The sequence below is a fragment of the Artibeus jamaicensis genome, unplaced genomic scaffold (assembly GCF_021234435.1).
Source record: "Artibeus jamaicensis isolate MK-2021 breed Jamaican fruit bat unplaced genomic scaffold, CSHL_Jam_final contig_1803, whole genome shotgun sequence".
In the NCBI taxonomy this organism is placed as follows: Eukaryota; Metazoa; Chordata; class Mammalia; order Chiroptera; family Phyllostomidae; genus Artibeus; species Artibeus jamaicensis.
In genome coordinates, this window is record NW_026521356.1 from 14,103 (window position 1) to 30,987 (window position 16,885).

The window sequence follows — 16,885 nt, forward strand, 5'->3', positions numbered from 1 at the left end:
ATAATTAGAAAAATAATATAGCAAAAACTAAATCCTGCCAGTACTCCAAAGAAAAGCATGATCTGACTTGACTGGATATTATCTAAGTTGCTTTCCTTCGTGTGGTTTAAGGGTTTCTTTCTTTTTTTTTTTTTTCTTTTTAGATTTTATTTATTTTTAGAAGGGAAGGAGAGAGAGAAACATCAATGTATGGGTGCCTTTTGTGCGCCCCCTGCTGGGAACTGGCTTGCAGGGAACTGGCCTGCAACCCAGGTACGTGCCCTGACTGGGAATTGAACTGTGATCCTCTGGTTCGCAGGCCTGTGCTCAATCCACTGAGCTACACCAGCCAGGGCCTAAGGGTTTCTTTTATAGAGACATGCCTCTGCCATCTGAAATGGGTAGTGAAAAATGGGAAGGATCTCTAATTTGGTCCTGTGGGTTTTGGCAATAGAACCAGCCCAAAATGGCATCTGGAAAACTTAGAGACTACTCAGAGTGCACTACACTAGACTTAGAACTTCTCTGGGTGACCCCATAATCATGAAACCACATTTGCATTTCACAGGAATGAAAGTGGAGACGAAATGGAGGTGAAGCAAGTTCTCTTTCTAAGAGGCGCTACCTGTAGGGAATTTTAAATACCAGTACTCGGGGTGGGGGTATGTGCCAAGGTTCCAAAGAATAAAAAGGTCACTTTTAAAATAATTGGTTAGTATCTTTCCTTGGAGAACTTACCCATTAGGCTTCTCTGATGAACACTACTGAAGAAACAATGTAGGAAGACAAAAAAAAGAAAACAAACAAACACTTCAGTTTGTTGCCACTGTTTTAAAAAGCATTTTCACATACATGATGTGGAAGATTTGTTCCTTTTGTCTTGGTAGTTTAGTTACATACTGTAATACCAGTAGCCATGCCACCTCTTGTCCTAAGAGTCAGACCTATTATATTCTGTATTTACCCACCCTTTCAGTAAAGAAAGGAAAAGTTTTTCCACCTTTCTACAAGATGTGCATGTTCTTTTCAAAAAGAGACATTTTCTTACTCATTCAGGGCTGCTATGCCAAAAATACCGCACACTGTGTGTCTTACAAACAACAAACATTTATTTCTCACAGTTCTGGAGGCTGGGAAGTCCGAGATCGTGGCACCAGGTTCCATGTCCAGTAAGGACTTCCTGGTTCATAGCCATACACAGCTCTTCACTGTGTCCCCACAGGGCAGAAGGGGCGAAGGAGTCTTTTCTAAGGGCACTAAGTTAGTCTCATTGGTGAGAGCTCATCCCAGAAAGGTCAAGCCATTTATGATCTAATCACCTTCCAAAGGCCCCCACTCCTAATACCATCTTCCAGGAGGATACATTTTAGCATATGAATGGGGGGAACACAGATGGACCACAGTAAATGTACACAATGTTAACTTAGATGGAGGCTCACAGTCTACTTCCTCCATCAGGTTCTTCGGACTCAGGAAAATAAAAGTGATATTTTGTACTGTAGATAACTTTTTCTTTCTTACTTTTACCTTATCCTGTTGTCTGTGCTTTGAAATACACCGAGACCTACCTAAGATTGCCTTTTTGGTTGAAGGTCTTCCTCTCTCCTGCTGATGTTTGACACACTGTCTGTGTCTCCTCCTCTCCCCTCCCCCCGTCCCATTCTTCGTACAGCCAGTCGTGTCTTGATCAGTATGAGATGTAGAAGCTTCCTTTCCAGGACGTCATCAGTGCAGAAGTGGTTGAGAATGCAAGTTTCTTTCTCCTGGTGACTACTCAGGTACAATGTGAAATAAAGGTAATCCTAAGGAACACAAAATCAGCCTCATATAAAAATTAGCTGATTAAAATAGGCTTAAAAAATGGAAAGTTTCAAACTGGTGCTAAGGCCCTCCATATAGTACTTTATGATTCTTCCTTTTTAGGGAATTTGCCTTTCTGTAATCCTCATGCCGCACCAAGTTTTCTTTTCTTTTTTTAACTTCCAAAGGAACCAATTTTGAATTGAGAATGAGTATTGAGTTGAAAATGTCAGTTGTAAGCCTTTTTCTAGGAAAATATTTTTGCTGAAAGCTTTGTCTCTCTCTCTCTCTCTCTCTCTCTCTCTCTCTCTCTCTCTCTCTCTCTCTCTCTCTCTCTCTCTCTCTCTCTGGCCCTGTTGTGGCAGGTTGAAAGAGTGGAGCCTTTTGTAAGACATGGATAGATGCAAACATGTAGGGCGCTTGCGGCTGGCCCAGGACCACTCCATCCTGAACCCTCAGAAGTGGTGCTGTAGGGAGTGCACCACCACGGAGTCGGTGTGGGCTTGTCTCAAGTGCTCCCACGTGGCCTGTGGCCGCTACATCGAGGACCACGCCCTTAAACACTTTGAAGAAACTGGACACCCACTTGCCATGGAGGTCCGGGATCTCTACGTATTCTGTTACCTGTGCAAGGATTACGTGCTCAATGATAACCCAGAGGGGGACCTGAAGCTGCTGAGAAGCTCCCTCCTGGCGGTCAGGGGCCAGAAGCAGGACCCGCCTGGGAGACGAGGCCGGTCACTGCGGTCCATGGCCTGTGGTGAGGACACGTCCCCTCCACCGTGCACTCCTCAGGGACAGCCGCAGATGCTCACGGCTCTGTGGTACCGGCGCCAGCGCCTGCTAGCCAAGACGCTCCGACTCTGGTTCGAGAAGAGTTCCCGTGGTCAGGCAAAACTGGAGCAGCAGCGGCGCGAGGAGGCACTGGAGCGCAAGAAGGAAGCGGCACGACAGCGGCGGCTCGAGGTCAAACGGCGGCTGCTGGAAGAGCTGGCCAGTGCCCCTCCACGCAAGAGCGCACGCCTTCTGCTGCACACACCCCGCGCCGCTGCCCCGCGCCCCGCCACCCCGCGCACGCCCACCACTGGCCGCCTTCCCCCGCGACGTACACCAGCTGTGGCTCCGGGCGTCACCGGCCTCCGCAACCTGGGCAACACCTGCTACATGAACTCTATCCTGCAGGTGCTCAGCCACCTCCAAAAGTTCCGAGAGTGTTTCCTGAACCTCGACCCTTCCAAAACAGAACAACTCTTTTCCAGAGCCACCAATGGGAAGGCGTCCCTCTCGGGCAGGTTGGCCAGCAGCTCCACCATGGAGCTGTCACCAAGGAGTGACAGGGCTGAGTATTGCGAGCAGGACCGCCTCCGTTGGAATGGTGGGGCCTCCATCACCAGGAGTCTAGAACTCATCCAGAACAAGGAGCCCAGCTCAAAGCACATCTCCCTTTGCCACGAACTGCACACCCTGTTCCGAGTCATGTGGTCCGGGAAGTGGGCCCTGGTGTCACCCTTCGCCATGCTTCACTCCGTGTGGAGTCTGATCCCCGCCTTCCGTGGCTACGACCAGCAGGACGCTCAGGAGTTTCTCTGCGAGCTGTTGCACAAAGTGCAGCAGGAACTCGAGTCTGAGGGCACGGCGCGCCGGATCCTCATCCCCTTCTCCCAGAGGAAGCTCACCAAACAGGTCTTAAAGGTGGTGAACACCATATTTCACGGGCAGCTACTCAGTCAGGTAGGTGTGTGTCCACCCTATCCCAGCTCTGCCCATGACGTTGGAGGGTGGCTTGTTAGAGTTTGGCCTCCGGGTGAACTTGCCATATCACTTCATTTCAGTGAATGTTGCTAACCTTTAAGGACAACATGGGTAATGTAATATTCTCATTATGATTAAGTACCCTTGGTTGGCATACAATCCTTTGATCAGTTTTAGGAAATTGAATAATTTGCCTGTAACCCTGGTTCCACAGTAGCTTAAAGAGTATTATTCTTCCTAATTAGACATTCTTCACATACAAGGAAGGGAGGAACATGGCTAGGAGGCTGCCGAAGGCCCAAACAAGCCTCCCTCCTGTTCCCCATTACCTTTCATTTTCTAGATCTTTAGCCATGTAGGGACAGAAGCAAAGACTCACAGATAAGGCTTTGTGAGAAAATGAAGAAAGGGAATTTTTAAAGTTAAAAATGTAGGCCACTTCAGAGACTCAGGTAAAACCTCCATGCTAACCGAGGTTTGGGTGTTGATATTGAAGGTTTTAAAAGAATGCTGAGTGAGATGGGGAGAGAAAGTTTATGTAGGCTGTTAGCATTTGAAAGGGGAGTATTTATCGGCATTTCCTATTGCTCTGAGGTCCGTAGGAAGAGAGGAGCATCCGAGGAGTCCTAGTCACAGGTACTGGGAGTCTCTGTGGACACAGGGTCAAGGACGCTACAAGAACTAGGGGCCAAAAGAGGCAAGTTAGGACCGCATGGAGGGAGCAAAGGCTCGAAGAGGAAGGAGTGTGGGGACGAGAGAAACAGACGGGAGTCTGCAGATTCTCCATCGCAGGCAGATTTCAGGGTAACCCGCAGCCTGCACCGCGGCAGTGAGTCCGGTAGAGCATGTGCTTTGGACGAGGAGGAGAGAGGAAGGTGCGGGTAAGGGCCTCTGTGCGCGGTGGTTTTCCAGGTGCAGCTAGAATCACGTTGTTAGAAATATACACAGAAGTAACATGCTCCGATTCTCTTAAAGTTATGTTTAATATTATAATTAAAATATTTTTTGAAAATCGTACACACTCTGGCTTGTGTGGCTCAGCTGGTTGAGCTCTGGCCAGTGAACCAAAAGGTCCCTTGTTCAATTCTCAGCCAGGGCATGTGCCTGGGTTGCAGGCCACGGTTGGGGGCGTGCAAGAGGCAACCAGTTAATGTTCCTCTTACACATTGCTGTTTTCCTCCTTCTCTTTCTCTCTCCCTTCCCCTTTCCCTAAAAAATAAAATATTTTTTAAAAGCAGTACACTTAGTTTGGGTCAAGTTATGTGTCATGTATAAATCAAGCAAAAATGTATGTGGGAAGCATGGAGTTATAACCTGTAAATCAATCTTTTAATTCTAGGTCACATGTATATCATGCAATTACAAATCCAACACCATTGAGCCCTTTTGGGATCTGTCCCTGGAATTCCCTGAACGCTATCACTGCATAGAAAAGGGGTTTGTCCCTTCGGATCAGACAGAGTGCCTGCTCACTGAGATGCTGGCCAAGTTCACAGAGACAGAGGCCCTAGAAGGGAGAATCTACGCCTGTGACCAGTGTAACAGTGAGTGCTGGGGCTGGGGGTGGGGGGGCGTGTGAGCGACTAGAGTATCAGTTTAAGGCACCTCTTTTAATCGAGAGTCACACTGATAATACTGAGTGATTCGAAAGCATGTTTTCCCTCCCATTATACTGAAAATAAGCATATAAACCCTATCACAAAACAAAACCAACCCTAGGAGTACTGAGTGCCTCCTTTGACTTCTGGTGTGATTGACATTAGCTGTTATCGTGGGAGGCACTTGAAAGTGTGGGTCCTGAAATGGGGACTCCAAGAATGTGAGTGCTTATTAGCTTCATAGTGCTACATAGGTGCTCCCTGAAGTTCATGAATATAGAGTCTGACAGTTCTTATTTCATCTAAATTCAGGTGACATAGTCTGTTTGAGGGCTATGGCATCAAAAAAGTGTACTTTTGTACTGAACTTGTAGATTTAAAGTAACAGAAGAGATGCTAAAGGTCTGTACAATAAGATCAGGAAAGCAAGTCGTAAGGTGCATTGCTCTGTGGAAGTACATTCTGCATTTGTTTCTTCACAAGCTTGAAAGGTTGGCATTTTGGAGGGGGTCAAAAGGAAGTGTTTCTCTATCGTGGCTTTAATTTTAAAGTGGAACTCTTTCCATTTGGTTTCCTGGGCACCTTACACAGGGATGCCCTGTGTAAGGGAGGCCTCTTCTGCCCCGTCACACCAATGCTCAGTACTTCTGTTAACTTGGCATGTGCCACGGAAATGCAGAGCAAATGTTTAGAAGCTCATGTGTGAGTTTGTTAGTGTATAAAGACTTGGAAACTAAAATTAATGGATTGTGCAGAGATCTAGAAATCAACTTGCCATATAATAGTTGTACATGTTTTGGGAACAAAAATCTTATAATTGTCCATTTTAATTATTTGCATATTTTTTCATTGTAAATTGTGGGAAACCTGTTCTCTGAAGAATCAGGACAAATGTCAAAAGTAATACTTGATATTACTTTACTATTTTAAAACAAAATTTGAAATGCTGTACTTGATTAACTGTAGACTCACGTATCCTGATCTATACTGAGATACCTAGGCAGTGACTTAAATTATCTTATTAGAGCAGTATCAGTTTTTAAAAATATTTATTCATAAAACTTTTTACTTGTAAGGGACAGCAGAAGGATGTAAACAGCTTTAATTCCATCATTCTCGGACTTGATAGATTAGGCAAGAAATCCCTTTATTTATCTTTGCAAGAAAAGGTGGTTTTTCTGGTCGCCAGACGTGCTGGTTTGTTGAGGTTTCTGCAGGCAGGCTCACATGACGGCAGGGAAGGAGAGCTACGGTAAAGGGAAGGGATGAAGTGACTCTTTTGCTTGTGAGTTTTCAAAACTATGAGCCTTCCACCTCTCTTTGTGACCAGCTTAATCAAATGGAGACAGAACCGATCAATCTCAATTGAATCAGTAATTTCTTTTTCTTTGTGAATTTCATTTTCGGAAAACAAAGCCAGAGTCTATGTGGCCTTCATTTTAGCTCATCTACTCCCTCTGCTGACAGTGGCAGTCACTGCCAGGGTTCCCAGGTTACAATAATTTTCAAAAATCTGCTGGTGAATAGGAATGTAAAATAAGGCCAGGCGCTGCTTTGAATTCTCTTTCTGTTCACGCCCCCACACGTCCTGACTGGCAGCCCTAGCGGATGCGGTGGCACACTCGCTCTGCTGTGGTCCATATGAGAAGCCACAGCCCCACGTCCTGTTATCACAGAAGGTGCGGGCAGGACTCGGAATCACATCTCAAGCTCTTTAGACACTGAGACCATGGTATCAGCTCATAGACAAGTATTAGCAGGCACCACAAGTGGACCACTAACTAATTTCATATTCCTATCCATTCACCAGCTTAGTTAATAACAGCAGTCATCAGTAAATGGTTATAGAGAAGGCTGCTAAAGGAAATGAAGAGCTTTGTTCCCACCGGCCAGCCTGTCAGCCTTGTCCTGCAGGTCCAGCAGTGTGCTTTTTATCCAAGGAATGTACTTCCAAAACTAACTACATCATAAAAGTGTAAAACCAAAAAAAGTTCTTTTCTAAATATTTGTATATGCCACAAGCTTATCATGCTGGGGGGAAATCTGTTTAAATACTTTGTCCCTTAGTAATACTGTATTTCTTACCTTTTTCCAAATAATACATGCATTATTCCCCATTGCACAGGAAAGCAAACTGAGATTCAGAGTTTTGAGTAACTTGTCCAATAGCGCATACAACTAGCTGTGAGCAGGAAATAGAATTAGGCCTTTCCGATGAAAACAAAAAGCTCTTAAAGACATATTATGATATATCATAATTTAAGTTGTAAGCCCGTATTTAAAGGCCTAGAACCCTAACATATGCCTCTGTGTGCATGTTATTGTGGTGACCTTGCATGATATTCCACTAAAGCCCATGACATCAGGAGTGTGTCATGCTAAACCCACACATATTTTGGAAATTGCTGATGGCAAACATGAAAGTGGATGTATCAGAATTAGGTTTAGCTGCTGTTAAGTCAACTCAAATAACAATGACTTAAAATGAGACATATTTTTTTCTTCTGTTATGTAAAAGAAGTCCGAAGGACATTCTGGGGCTTGCATTCCCAAGTCCCTTCCATCTTTCAGGTTTGCTGCCTTAGTTCAGGGCTCCCATCCTCAAGATTACCTCATGGTCCCAGAGGAATTCCAATGCTTGTGAACAGCAGGAAGGACAAAGGATGTATCCTACGACTGAGTCAGCCCTCTTGAAGCTGCCATCCCAAGAATGCCACACAGTCAGTCATTCAGTTCATCTCTGCCAGGACTCCCACGGCCACGGCATGTAGACGTGAGGCTGGGAAATGCAGTCAGAGAGGGTCATATAGCTGCCCAGAGAAAACTGAGGTTTAAATATTAGAAATAAGGAAAGTGTGTACTGAATGCCAAGTCATCGTCTCCACCACAGCTGGGAAAAATGAGACTCCTCACCATCTATGTCTTGTACCTTTCCAAACCATATAGGCAAACGACGAAGATCCAATCCCAAACCCCTTGTTCTGAGTGAAGCTAGAAAGCAGTTAATGATCTACAGACTACCTCAGGTCCTCCGGCTGCACCTTAAAAGATTCAGGTGAGCTTGCTCTTGGGCACCCCAGGTGGCTGTAAACTGTAGGAACAACTGCTTCAAAAGCAAATGGTGAAGACACAAGTCTCTGCTGTTGGGAGGGGATGATGGTTCCTTAAGGAGCTTGTGCTTTCCATGGAGATTCCAATGTACCATGCGCAGGGAGGCACATTGATGTTGGGGCCCAGCAGGTCCGGCTTCTGTTCTCATGGCCCCATTTAACTGGCCAGCCTGCACCAGGTGTCTGTGCTTAAAGATTTTCTAGCCTCACTTGTGCTTATAGAAAGTCATCTTTAGAATCAAGTATGAGATAATCTGCAAAAAGAAGGGCAGGCAGTAAGCTACAAAAGATTATTGCCTGAATCGGTTGTTTAGGGATCTGTAGTTTCAGGATACATCATGGCACATTCACAAGAAATATATGCGTACATTGACTATTACTGTTTTATTGGTGTGAAAACCAAAGCCTGAGGGTTTTCTCAGTTCCCAGTTTTACCTATATGAGGTGGTACTAAAAAAAAACAAACAAAAAAACCTCAGGATTTATAAAAACTGTATTCCTACATGTTTAAACTTCTGTCACCTTCAAAGTACTCTCCATTTGATGCACTACATCTGTAAGACATTTTTTCCACTGCTCAAAAGAGTTTTTGAACTTGTTGATTTTGATGCCTTTTAGTGCTTCTATCGTTTTTCATTTCAACTCTTCCACATCAGGAAAATGTTTCCTTTTGAGGACTTTTTTCATCCAGGGAAACAAACAAAGAAATCACTCAGGGAGAAACTGGGTGAATAGGGAGGGTGGGGCACGGGGGTCATGCCGTTGTTGGTCAAAACTGCTGAACACTGACTGCAATGTGGGCAGGTGCGCTCATAAATCACCCATCATGAAATAGGCAGACGCATTAAAAGAGTCTTCAAAAAATTCACTGAAGCCAAACGCAGCCTCTCACAACAACGCCAGCCGGTACACTGATACAGAGGGGTTCCTAGAACACTCACCTAGTGGGGGAAGCCTGTACTATAAAGGACCTGCCCTCCAGAAGATAATTCTGGTTTTGGGGGGGTCCCCTCATACCTCTGATCACTTATGCCATTTTTTACTAGTAAGAAGTTTATATCCATGTTCTAGGTGGTCTGGCCGTAATCATCGAGAGAAGATTGGGGTCCATGTCGTCTTTGACCAGGTATTAACCATGGAACCTTACTGCTGCAGGGACATGCTCTCCTCTCTTGACAAAGAGACCTTTGCCTATGATCTCTCCGCAGTGGTCATGCATCACGGGAAAGGGTTTGGCTCAGGACACTACACAGCCTATTGCTACAACACAGAGGGAGGTGCGTGCGCTTTACTCTGTAGGGTGGGGGACACGGAAAAGGGTTGGTTTGTCCACATTTCATTTCTTTCCTTTTTATTTCATCTATAGGAGGATGTTACATACACTTAAGTCCCATTGGAAGAATTATGGAAGTTTGATTGGAATTTCTGATATATTACTAAGTAACAACATAAGATTGTTCTAAAAAGTAACAAGAACCGACACATGTAAAAGTGCTTAGCATGTGCCTAGCACATTATGCTCAGTTGATGTTTGAGGTTGTCATTATTATTGACACTGCTGCAGACCTCTGTTTCTTTCTTGGTTATGCAGAAATGATATGACTCATCTAACCTCTTGGAGATACTGTATGAATCTCATTAGCCTCAGCTCCTAATAAAGTTGAGGACATTTACTGAGCATTTACTATGTCTGTACTATATCCCATATGATGATGGAAGGTGTGGGGATACAAGGACCCCTCTCAAGAAGCTTTTAGTCCTTGTCCCCAAGGCAGAGCCGCCCAGCTAGTGGGTTGCAAAGGTCTTTTCAGAAGAGTACTGATCTTGAACCCCTCAGCCCTTGGGCAGCCAGAGTGAGCCTGTAATCAAATAACTTTTTATTCCTCTCTAGATTTTCCTTTATTACTCTTCTCTATTTACATTTCCCCTGTCCTCTTTCTCTTTCCTTTTCTTCTCCTGCAGTCTCATGGCTGTCTTTGTAGAAGGCCAGGGGAGGATGAAAGGTCCGAATACAATTAGGATAAAAAGTGTGGTCAGTTAATATTGGGAGCAATGTGGTGGTGGGGTTTGCTGGGGTAAAAGCCAGTGTACAGGGAAGTCTCTCGGTTTCACTCACTTGTCTCTCCCCCACCAACCAATAATCGAGGGTTGCTCTCTTCACACTCCTCTGTCCCTTTCTTCATCTCCTGGTTTTGCCTGCTGATTGGAAATACAAGTTGGATGGTCATTTACCCTTTCTTTCCTTTGGTTTCCTAGGTTTTTGGGTCCACTGCAATGACTCAAAGCTGAATGTATGCAGTGTCGATGAAGTGTGCAAAACTCAAGCCTACATCCTTTTTTACACTCAAAGAACAGTTCAGGGCAATGCAAGGATCTCAGAAACCCAACTCCAAGCTCAGGTGCAGCCCAGCAACAACAATGAGGGCAGACCACGGACCTTCCCCTGAATGGGAGGCACACATCAAAAACCGGCTTGCTTTTAAACAATTGGTGTCCACACATCTTTCCTCTTATAGGAAGTAAGGTTTACTGCAGGAACAGGTTCCTAGGTTCGCCTCCCTGAGTCTAGAGCTGAAGGTGCCAGGTGACTCATGTACTATCGTAAAATCTGTAGTCACTTTCTTTTGAATGGATTTGGAAATTCCCTCCTTTGATAAAACAAATCAAAAAGGAGTAACGTGAATGAAGATTCTTTCCTCAATTATTTCTGAATATAGAGGGAGCTGGGTAGAGCAAAGAGGGAGGAAATCGATCCTATCCAGCCAGGAGAGGAGCCATGTTTTCTCTCCAGTATGTGACCTTTCTGCTAATCAGGACCTCCGTGCGGCACCAGAAGAACCCTCCTGATGTGAGTAGCCCTGGATGAAGCACGTGAGGAGGGCCCCAGGCTGGCAGCTTGCTGGATGGAATTGGTTCCAAGGCAGCAGGTGAAGTCTAAGGAATTGTTCCTACAAAGGAAGTAACCTTCAAGGGTTGAAAACTTGCAGACTGACCTTTTGGGGGGATAGCAGTTAAAGATTGGAGTGAGATCATGGAGCAAACTTCCCCACACCAAATGGGAGGTTTTTTCCATCTCATGCCCTCCCTGGATGCTGCTCATTTAATCATGCCACATCTTCCGAGACTGACACGACCATCCCTTCATTCTAAAGGAGCAGTTCATACGGGGATCAGTAAACTGGCACACGGCGTGTTCTTTGTTGCTTACTGAGCCTAAGGGCACTCTGGCTACCCAATTCTGTGGCAAATCCTGGGTCAGGTCAGGGTCTAAGGTTTGGTTTAAACTAGTGTTTAAGTCAGTTGTCTAAGGCTTTCTCAGAACTCATTTGAGGGTGGGCGGGAATAGCTGGTGGCCCAGGGCTGCTCTGAATGCCTGTCACCGGTTCTTACTGGTGCAACATGCAGCTTTCTTAGCTCAAAGCTTCTTTCTTGCTACTGGAAGGTTAGAACATTATTGTTCACCACAAGGTTTGGGAGTTTTTGCTTTCCTGGGACTTAGGAAACCTGTCTCCTGTGTCTGAGCAGTTAACTGCCGACGGCTCTGACCTGTTTCCTCCCAATCTGATGACCCCTCTCGTTTCTTCACTGAGCCACAGTGAGTCCACCAGAGAAAGCAAGAGTGCCCCGTCTCGTACTCCAGTGCTAGTAAAATAGGTCTTTCTTTCTAAACTGGGTCAGTTCCTAAGTGAAATGAAATTGCCCAGGTGGAAACCTTGCTCCCCATCAGGCACCAATGAATTTCCCATCTCAGTCCTTCACTTTGACTCGCCGGTACAAGTGAATACAAACTGTAACTCTTGTTGTACAGTTGCTGCAACCTGCCTCAGCCTGTCATATGAATGCTCATCTTTTGACTGAGTATATCATATTCATATTTCAATTCAGGTAGAAGTACAGTTGTCACTTGAAGGGAACAGATGTGGAAGTAAGTTTGGGGAGGAGTCGGAAATTGGGAAAAGAGGATAATGAATAAGGGTCATAGCTTTAGCACTGTTGATGAGCCACATTCTGGAGCAGATGTGTAGCATTTGTTTTTGACCTCTTTTGAGATAAACTCTCCCACAGGATCAGCCAGACAGCACTGAGACATAGAGGAAATTCAGACAGAAAATGGCTTACCCTGATAAGGAAGGGGGGAGTGACTATATTTTAAACTTGCTTTTTCCAACACTGTGAGGTTTCTGTAATATTTAGCTTTTATTTGGAAGCGATAGCGTATAGCATTTTTTATGCTATTTGGTTTATATTGTCTACTGCAGGCTTCTTTGTCTAAGCTTGGCCTGGGCTCGCCCTCTCCTGGACACTGTTTAAAGTGCCACAGCACCCACGCCACCAGGGGCTCTGACGGGAAACTACACTCTCTAGATCCACACTTTTAAGCCGGCGTGGGCGATGATGACTTTTTGTGACAACAGAAAAGGACATTAACAAAACAAAACAAAACAAAACAAAACAAAAAAACACCCAGGAGAGTAAAAAGGAAAGCAAAATGTAAGCTGTGCCTCATTTTTCACTGAATGCAATATTATTCCAGAAAAGGAGAACTGCGGATGGAGAACCAGTAGAGCATCTACTTCATCCTTCAGACTGTCCAGGAGAAATATTTGAGAAAAATGAACATTTAATGAAAAATTAAATGACCTTCAAATTTAATTGTTAAAAATAGTTTTATACCAAATATTATAAGGACATTAAGCAGATTAAAACTTTAGCTAAATTAAGCACTTGTTTTACAAACACCCCTGTATCAAATTAATAAAATGGTTTAAAATGAGTTGGAATAGAAACCAACACCAGAGTCCTCACTGAGCTGCGTGCTCCCGAAGGCGGCCCCGCAATCACAGACCCTCAGGTACCCAGAGGCGGCAGCAGCACCAGGCCCTGTTGAGATGTTCGTATTTATGGTTTTTTATTAAAGAAGAGATCCCTGCTACATAAGTCAATGGCTGTTGTGAGGGAAACGTCCCTTTGCCTTTAATTTATTTACATTTTGGAAGTAGATGAATTTCTTAGCTGCATCTTACAACACTTTAAATTGAAACATTTTAAAGAAAAGAAGAGCCAGGTAGAAGTTAACTAGATGCTGCCAAACCAAACCCAAGATCTCCTGACTGAACCTTACAGACCCGCTTCTCTCCCGGACCCTAGTTAGCATCCCGTTCCAGGAACCCTCAGCAGTTGGCTGGTGTGTTTACTTTCCACTGTAGCCAGCCAAGATGAATAATGCACCCTGGCCCTCAAAAAGGATTTTTACCTCAGTCTAGCTTGACCTTCCTACTTGTGGTTGCCTCGGAGATGAGCATCCATGCTAGCGCAAAAGAGATTAGGAATGCCCTCAACAGCCAGAAACTGAAGCTCTTATTAAATAGTGGACAGAGCTCTTGCCAGCTTTGATCCAGCCCCTCTCAGGCTTGGGGGGTGGTGCCACACTGTAAAGAATTTCCAGATGTCTCTTTAAATGTCATGAATAAAATTGGAAACTATAGAAGTGTTAATGTGTCCTATGGACTCAATAGCAGAGTTTATTTTTGTTTTTAATGATAAGGCTTCTAGAGTCAATGATTGTATGAGTTCCCTTCTCTTCCTATGCTTACAGTTCCATCCAAGTGCAAGAACTAAGGGAGTGGGTTGGCTGGCAGTGGGGATGTGGCCCTAGCCAGCCCCCAGCCTAAGCCTAAGAGGTCAACAGTAGTGCAGAAATGAAAACTTGGTTGGGTGTGGGGGGTGGGATGTGGGTGGGTAGGCAGGGAAGGAGAGATGGAGTTTGTTCTACTTATTGATAAAGCTTTGTGATCTAATTTTATACAATTCATAAAATTTGGTGCCTTGTACCCAATTACGGTTTGCATGGAATTGAACAGATTATAGGATTCCTTCTTGTCATTTCAAGTGGCAAACTGGTTTGTATAGTGTAAAGGACACTTGGTATCAGATTTTTAAAAAGCATTTCATATCTCTTATGTGAAAGCAAATTACTCTTACTAGCAAGGTCTGAAATTTTCTGTAATGTCCAAAATCTGTATTTGTGATTATTCATGAAATGTCTGCTTCTCAAGGCAGACTTTGTACCCCACTCTTTTTAACCACCCTTTTTATGTTTAAAACGTTAGCTCAATCGAGCCTTTTCAAATCAAGCTGGGAGGGCCACCTTTCTTAACCATATACTACACTCCAATCTGGGGGTGTATCTTATGAGCAGAAGGGCTGCTTTTCCAGCTGGTTGGGAGAGCACAAACATTCAAAAAAGGCTTTTTCATTTTTCTAATGCTGGGCAAATTATGGTAGATGTCAAACAAAAATGGTTCCCCCTGAAGTGCTACCTTCATTAGTTCTGAAGTTCTTTTGCAGGAAATTTCAGAAGGCAGTGTAGAACACAATCCCTTATCTGTGAGCCTTTAATTTAGATGATAAAGCAAGCCAGTGCACTGTGTAACATGCAGAAGAGAAGGCTCAAAGAACCTGCCCACCCCTTTCACCCTGCAGATGCCGACTGGGATGGTGCCGAGTAGCTGTGGAAGGTTAAGACCCAGTCTGCTCACCTGCAGGGCTGTTCACAGCATGTCCTTTTACTCCAACCTCACACTTTCCACTGGGTCATGAGATTTCACCAAAGGGTGTTTGAGAAGCTCACCACTCAAAGCACATTTAATAACGGGGTCCCTCAGCCCAGCACTGGTTTAGTTAGGTGAGGAGTTTCTCTCTTTGGAGTAAAACCTTCCATGGCCACTTAGTTTTTTTACTGGGTATGCATCTCTGTGGTGGCTCAGATTCTTTTAAGTTAGCACTACAGCTGAAAGCGCCTTCTAAATGTGACTGTGAGTTTAGTTTTTATCTTCCGCATTTAAATTATCCACATTCTCTTGATCTATGGCTTTGACTTGAAATACTGTGTACTCATTCAACCCATCAATTACCCTAAGTATACTATACATACTATAGCATTGAGGTGAACAGTCATTTTTGTGGATTCTTCCCATACTTATTCTTTTGGCATGTTTTCATTTAAAATCTAAGTAGTGTAAGAGATTTTCATAGTACTGTGTTAATTAGGACTGAAAACTGACAGGATGTAAAACTGAGTTCCCTTGGGAAAAATGTTATGTGTTGGATGGTGAAAGCCAGCACTTTGATTTATAGAATGATGACTCACTGTTATTTTTTAAATTGTAGATTTGGTAGCTTTATTTGCTAGTCTTACCACTTGGAGGAATTAAGCCAATTCAAGTGAAATTTTACCTTACCAGCATATGGCTTTACAATCCAACAGTGAACACATTACTTGAAGCTAAAACATTTTAAAAATTTTTTTAAGTTACCTAATATATTAAATTTTGAATGAAATTTCAATAATGATTTTGAAAGATACCATGTCTTAATTGTTGCTGGGTTTTGATTTTTAACTTTGAAAGTTTTTATGAAATAGGACTACTCACAATTAAGGGATCTGGTAGCAGACTTCAAGGATGTAAGTGTGTTATAAAGAACAGGAGGTGCTCATGTTTGCCTTAGTGTCTGATGCAGGCGGAAGGGGCACAGATCTGTGCTGTGGCTTGAAAGTGTCCTTCCTGATCACCATTTGGAAGTTGATGGCTTCAAACCTAAGCCTTGCTCTCACGTATGTAACCCTTCCCAATCTTAACACCAAGACATAAATCTATCGAATCATCTGTGCTCCCACTCTAGATGCTTAAAGGGTCTTGGTTTCAGCCACAGCCCTGAATTCACTGGCTCAAACTTCTTCCTCCTAACAGATGGGGGGACCTACCTGATTAATACAAGAGAATGGTGCTTTTTAAAAGAAAACATATTTAAAATCTAGTTCTCAAACAGCTTTCTTACTGAGGCTTATGCCAGCAGAGTCAAGAGGAACTATTTTGTCCTATTTATCTTTAGGGAAGAGACTGCTAGAGACATCTGTCAACTGTGACAATTAGGCCACTATGGTACGTTTATACTGACCCTCCTTTCCAATTCATGTCCCTTAAACCCATACCAGTTCCATGAGAGACTTGGCACAGAAAAGCAGTATTTTTTAAAATGCCTACTAGAGTAAATGAACTGAAAAGAGTTGCCAAAGGCAACCTGTCTCTATTTCCACATCTCTCTTACATGAGTGTTTCCAGGCCAGTGCACTACATATTCCATTCCCAAAGAACCTCCAACTCCTGGACAGTGGCACTACCATGAATTTCAGGGTCAGAAAATATTTCCTTGTGAAGGAAGCAGTTTTCTCAGGCAGACAGTTGCTCATTTTTGTGCCCATCACCCAGGCTCACTTAACACCTTGCCTCCCACCTGCTCATCATCACTGTCCTCCTATCATTCTGTTACAGCAACAATGCCTCCCTGGTGCCTGGCAAACCTGCCTGGCACACTCACATGCTATGCAACACCAAATGGCTTCTTCCCCTAGTAAGCTCAAAAATGGATATTCCTCAATAAGGTTCATCCTATGTTAACATCAATGTATGGTGGCTACAGTTTCCATTGCTTTTTTTCCGTTTAATATGAAGCAAACCACCTCTGTCACAATCCATGTTTGGGGCTTGTTCCTGTCTCTTTTGAGTGTGAAATATAAATCATGTTTTTATGATTTTTGTAAATCCAACTTTTTACACCTTGTTTTTGTAAGCTGAAGTTTCTTAT

General features: G+C 43.9%; 1 protein-coding gene across 1 annotated transcript; it reads left to right on the forward strand.

Annotated features, from left to right (window-relative positions):
* The first annotated feature begins 2,164 nt into the window (after positions 1 to 2,164).
* On the forward strand, positions 2,165 to 16,885 carry USP49 (ubiquitin specific peptidase 49). Its single transcript, XM_053671234.1, has 5 exons — positions 2,165 to 3,510; positions 4,871 to 5,075; positions 8,076 to 8,184; positions 9,311 to 9,516; positions 10,496 to 16,885. The coding sequence occupies exons 1-5, from the start codon at positions 2,173 to 2,175 to the stop codon at positions 10,684 to 10,686; spliced, it is 2,049 nt and encodes a 682-aa protein (XP_053527209.1). The 5' UTR covers positions 2,165 to 2,172; the 3' UTR covers positions 10,687 to 16,885.